Below are 6,023 nucleotides of genomic sequence, written 5' to 3'. Positions count from 1 at the left end.
ACAGGACAAGCAGTTTCAGAAAATGGATGGATGGATGGATAGACCATCAACAGAAATAAAAATAAAAAACGGTTTTAGTTATTCAGTCTATATAAAGAATAACAAACTAGTGGCCGTTCTATGCAGTACGTACACTTTATGGGGTTTAATATGCTCTATAGCCACCTTTCTCCTCAATGATCATCATAAACTGATCGTCCATTGAATCAATCTATTTTTTTATTCAGTCACATTTTATATTAGCTGAGGCTTTTAGGACCGCCTCCCAGACGCTGCCCTGAGACATGTACTGCTTGCCTTCTTGGTCAATCTTATACTTTAGTTAAGTCCCGTAGTTCTCAATGGGGGTTAAATAAGGCGATTAAGGGGGCTAGGTCACAATAACAAAACAACAAATATAAAAGTGAAGGGTGCATGCCATGCATACAGCCATACAGCTCCAGACCCCCATGAAGTTAGCCGAATACCCAGGACGCTGTATAAAGCTCCAGGCCGCATTGCCACTATTGCCTGTAGGTGTGAATGTGCGTGTGAAGGCTGTATGTACCCTGTGTTATGTTGGTGGCCCATCCTGGGTTAATACATGTACACATGTATACTGTACTACATATGAAAATGTCCTAATCCATGCTTGACACGTGTGACTTGTTTTGGTGATTTAAATTATGTTAGAATCTCATATGTCCAGTAATCCTGACCAGTATAAGTGTTTGGAACATGGTTGGCTGGATATAAAACTATGTCTGTGTGACAATCCTGTTGTTGGGACAGATATGACACTGTATTTGTCATAGTAGTAAAAGATTTTGTTGAAAATTCATTTAATCATTTTATGCACACGGTACAATGAAACTCCTATGTACATGCATACTACAATGCCAATTAAAAAGAAGCCAGTAAGTTCTTTTGACTCCAATAAAACTTACATAGGATTAGTTCTGACTTATGTTTTTTCTTTCTTTCACATAATAATAAAAAAATATTCAATATGTATTAATACCAACAGAACTTGCACTGCTTGTTGAAAAATGTTGTGCTTAATTTCAATCATGTTTAGAGTGCTGACTAAAGCGAAGAATATTATTATATTGACAGTGTCATATTAAAGCATTGAGAAAGCAGAATATCTTCCGGCTTACGCTTGCGGCAGAGGAGCAAATTAGTCACAGCCTTCTCAGGATAAATCATGCTGGATATTTAAAAAGATGACTTGGTACCACATTATGCAAAATCACTTAAATTGTAAATGTGCAGTGTAGGCTATAGATTGTAAATGTGCGGTGTATATCGTCCCACTCAGTAGTGGGACGATATGGAAAAATCGATTTGTTGACATGTAACGCAACCATCAGTGTTTCTGGAAACAGAAAGAATTATTAAAAAAAAATATATATATATATATTAGGAGTTTTACATTAGTTTTTCAGGAATCAAACTTTTCTGTCAATTGTGTGGCGCCGTGGCTTAGTTGGTTAAAGCGCCTGTCTAGTAAACAGGAGATCCTGGGTTCGAATCCCAGCGGTGCCTTTTCGTCTTAAGGAAACCCGTAACGTACTAGTTAACTGAAACTGGTTAGTACGTTGTACGTTTGATACCAATAGTGATTTAGTCTAGAGCGTTTTTTCTCTTTTTTCTCCATTTTTTTGCTCACCGGAACCCAGCCCTTGCCGAGGGCTTCACGTTTTAAGCTTTGAAGACAAAGTGGGACAAGCATCAAATTATCCTGATGAATTGTATCAAAAATAAACACTAATGCCTCAAATGGTTTTATATTTAGATAATTTTGGTTTAGTTAAATGGTTGCGCAATATTATTCACACAGTAAAGGGCACGCTCACAGAAAACTGGGAAAAGTCCAAGGGGCGGAGCAGCCAGCCTACAGAAGGAAGGGGGAGACAAATTAAAGCACAAACCGACCCTTGATTCAAGCGGCGGAAGTCCAAAGTCTGGGGGATTCCTGCTTGTTTATTTGGGTCTTTATTCTTTTTTATTATATATTTTGTGATGCACATATTTGACTTATCATAAACATGCATTTTACATAACCATCTTAGCGTAACCGAACGCAAGCAAACGCTGTAAATGAATTTGCATTGGTAACTATTTGGTAAACTGATTGCAGACGCACGTTTCAGGTACGACTGGTTTCGACCTGAAGATCGCTAACGATATAGGAGATACGGATCTGCTATCGGGAAGTTAAGGTATATAATTGTGCTGTGTTCTTTCTTTATGTCCTCCAGTTAAATGAGCAGATGGGGCGGCGTGATTCTTTTGCTGCGACCCTATAAAATGGTGAAACAGCACCTATTAAATGCTGAGCCCACTATGTTACGTTTACAAGTTAGATTTTGCTTAAACGTCGTGCAAATACAGCTGCATTATAATCCGGTGCTGTCTAGCAATGTATTTGGTCACACGAATTTAGTGAGAACATTTTATGCAAGATTTTAGCCATTAAATTTCACATATTGATATGCAGCTATATCACATGCACTTGATTTGAAACGACAGTTATATCAATTTAGCGCGCTGTCCTGGCATGATTTCGGCATGCAATCGACAGCTCTGGGAATGTGATTTTGCCGAGTGTGCAATGCTGACTTTACGTGTTTTGGACATGTTATATTTTAGATGGCAAATGAAGCGAAGCCGTGTCCCTGTGACATCGGGGACAGGATGGACTACGGAGCTTCGGGGATTGAGGTCCAGCTCGAGCACATTGAAGCATATGTGTCACAACCCGCGGTGAAATCCGACAAGGCTATCATCGTCATTCAAGACATTTATGGGTGGCGACTTCCCAACACGAGATACATGGCTGATTTACTGGCTTCCCATGGATACATGTAAATGAATGAGTCCCAGTTTGACACCATATATTTTTTTATTCAGATATATGTTGAACTGAAGTCAATCATATTCAAAGCAAATGATAGAAGAGCAAAATTCTATCAAGAGGATACAAGTATACTTAATGCATATTTTTCTGTGTCTACTATTATGCATTGTTATTTCTTTAATAATATATGTTTTTGTTGGTTTTTTAGTGCTGTTTGCCCAGATTTCTTTGCTGGAAAAGAACCATGGAATCCATCTCATGACTTTTCAACCTTCCAAAAATGGTTGGAAGACCGCAAGGCCACTGATATAAATAAGTAAACATCTATATACCTGCTGAAGAAAACCACAAGATCCGCCAGTATTGTATAGGCCTCCATTTAAATAATACCAATATGCTAGTAACACTACCTGACGGGACACAAATAATATAGTATTATATTATTACTTATGCATTAATTAACCACAGACTAAGTCTTAGTTACATTCTGATCTCATGCTAATTAATGATTAATGAATAGTGATGCATGTTTTATCTCAAGAATTACTATATTTTTTACTATATCTGTTATAATGTTGTAAACTTTTGTGAACTACTGAATGAACTACTGAAGGAACAAGTCATGAATAATGCAAGTGAAATACTGATCTCATATTAGTTCATCATTAATGAATCATGGTGCAACTTTTACCCCAAAGTTACTATATTTACTTTATCTGTTAATTCTGTAAACGCTTGTGAACTACTGAAGGAACTACTAAGGAACTAGTGAAGGAACAAGTAATGAATAACAAGTGAAATACTGATCTCACGTTTGTTCATTATTAATGAATCGTGACATCTTTTATCTCAAGTAGTGGCTATATTTGTTCATGATTTGTACTTTGATAGTAATGGAGTTACAGTATTACTAAATATTTGAGCCCCGTCAAGTAAAGTGTTACCATTGTGGTTTGCTTCGTCACCATTTTAGAGAGGTGGACGTGGTGTTGAAATACCTGGCCAAGGAGTATGGGGTCACACGGATAGCTGTGGTGGGTTTCTGCTGGGGGGGTGTCGCCACGCACCACCTGGTCCTCCGGTATCCACAGATCAAAGCTGGGGTCTCTGTGTACGGTAAGGTCCATTTTGCAGTAGATGTTTAAAAATGGCCACTTTTTTCTTTAGTTGCTACTTGAATGATGATCTTTTGAACATCTTTTGTAAGTTGCCAGCATTTTCTGTGAAGAGTAGTACAGACATTGTATAGTTCTGGGTATACTTTATGCCACGATGATCCATTCATTTTTATCTGCCTGCAGGAATCATCAGAGACGATGAAGACAGGTACAACCTGCGGAGTCCTACTTTATTCATTTTCGGTGAAAACGATGCAGTTATACCTCTCGATCAGGTTAGTGAGTTCTCATTTGTCCATGATCATCCTGATTAGTAATTAGCTAAGGTCTTTGGTTATTTTTCAACCCCCTGGTTTTACAAGGAAACTCAGATCTGAGTTATCAATCTCTTCCACATCTGTGGAATTTAGCACATTGATCTTAACATACTTGTTTCACTTGCTTTTGCAGCCATTTTTGCTCATAATACTCTGATGTTAATTTATCGTCTTAAGACACTGTGTGTTCTGTAAATTTGTCTTGTATGGATTAGCAGTTCTTTTTACATGTATTTTTCTGTGGTGTTCCTCCTGTATGTCTTGTATTATTGCCCTGTACTCCATGCACCACAAACAGCTCTGGTATGTTCATACATACTGGCAAGAAATGTCTGACTTCTGAGCCCTAAAGTAGCTTAACCGTGTTTTTAGGTGACCGTCCTTGAGAAGAAGTTACAGGAAAAATGTACCGTTGACTTTCAAGTGAAGATTTTTCCAGGACAAACCCACGGCTTTGTTCACCGCAAAAGGGAAGACATAAATCCCTCTGACAGCCCCTTTATTCAGGAGGCCAGAATGGACATGCTGAATTGGCTGAAGAAATATGTCTGACGTCTGATCTGAAGGCAATGCAGAGTTGTGATCGTATAGCTGTTTTTGGTAGCCACTGCATAAAAATTGACTTGCAATACCAATATGCATTAATCATGCATTCCGTTTGAATCTGTATTTCAATACATTTACTTCTTTGCGATAACCGATGATTTCATATAGGCATTACTAATCAAATAATATATATATTAATAATCTAAAACAGTTTATACTTTTTCATAAATAAATGGCATTTTCTGACAATATTACTTGTACTTGATGGCAGCTTCGATGGATGCAACCAGGGATAGTGTTCACATTGGGGAACAAAATTATATGCAGAGGAACAAAATTTAATGCCAGGTTATATAATGCTGCATGTTATATCTAGCTATATATTGCATAATTCTGTATTGTAATGGCTCATATTTGCTTCCTGTTTTCCTTTTATGGATAGTGTATTAGACTCTCCACATACAAACTGATTGTGTGTCGAGTTGAGGCTAAGCTACTGTTAAAGAAACTCAACTGCAGTTACTGTATGTTGCTAGTAAGGACACTCCTACTTCTAAGCCAAATCCCAGGTGATGGTAGTGGGGTGTTATCTTCACACTTCTTAAACAAATTTCACTGAGGCCATTCAGTCATTCATCATTGTTTTCACCATCTACGTCCAAATGTCTGGTGAACGTCAGTGAATAAAGACATTCTAAACACATCTGCAATTACATTCAGCCGTATAAAAAGCTAAAACATCTGCATGAAAAACAGCTGAGTAAATTCAAACTAGTGTTGGCCTACCAGTGTAGGATAGATAGATAGATAGATAGATAGATAGATAGATAGATAGATAGAGATGCTTTATTCATCCAGAAGGAAATTTAGGTGTCCAGTAGCTTATACACAGTATACATACATATAGGCACACAGACCTATGACATTCACGCACACATACATACTGCAACAGTACAAGGGAAAATAACAGGAGGGCAGTGTGCTATACAGGCCTAAACACTTAAAGGTGGCTTGGAAACATGCTTGGCTGGGAAATAATTGCAGTGGAACCAAATTCAACCCTATGGTAAAGTATCTTATGGGTACGGGAATTTTTAACGAAGTTAATAATTATCGCAATAAACTCAGCCTACATATGAATATGATCAGTGTTTCTTTATCAGACCTAGAAAATAGTAACATACATTAATGTCGTGTTTT

At 37.6% G+C, this 6,023-nt stretch overlaps 1 protein-coding gene and 1 non-coding gene across 2 annotated transcripts; both read left to right on the top strand.

The window, feature by feature from the left end:
* Window positions 1–1,453: 1,453 nt before the first annotated feature.
* Window positions 1,454–1,527, top strand: trnat-agu (transfer RNA threonine (anticodon AGU)). The gene has a single exon. It is a non-coding gene; the product is annotated as a tRNA-Thr (tRNA).
* A 307-nt stretch (window positions 1,528–1,834) lies between these two features.
* Window positions 1,835–5,072, top strand: cmbl (carboxymethylenebutenolidase homolog (Pseudomonas)). Its single transcript, XM_023822420.2, has 7 exons — window positions 1,835–1,973; window positions 2,136–2,204; window positions 2,635–2,849; window positions 3,051–3,158; window positions 3,816–3,958; window positions 4,144–4,235; window positions 4,650–5,072. The coding sequence occupies exons 3-7, from the start codon at window positions 2,635–2,637 to the stop codon at window positions 4,827–4,829; spliced, it is 738 nt and encodes a 245-aa protein (XP_023678188.1). The 5' UTR covers window positions 1,835–1,973; window positions 2,136–2,204; the 3' UTR covers window positions 4,830–5,072.
* The last annotated feature ends 951 nt before the right edge of the window (window positions 5,073–6,023 follow it).

Source organism: Paramormyrops kingsleyae, chromosome 15 (genome assembly GCF_048594095.1).
Source record: "Paramormyrops kingsleyae isolate MSU_618 chromosome 15, PKINGS_0.4, whole genome shotgun sequence".
Classification (NCBI taxonomy): Eukaryota; Metazoa; Chordata; class Actinopteri; order Osteoglossiformes; family Mormyridae; genus Paramormyrops; species Paramormyrops kingsleyae.
Note: the sequence above shows the minus strand (reverse complement) of the source record. Positions and strands in the feature narration are given on the sequence as shown.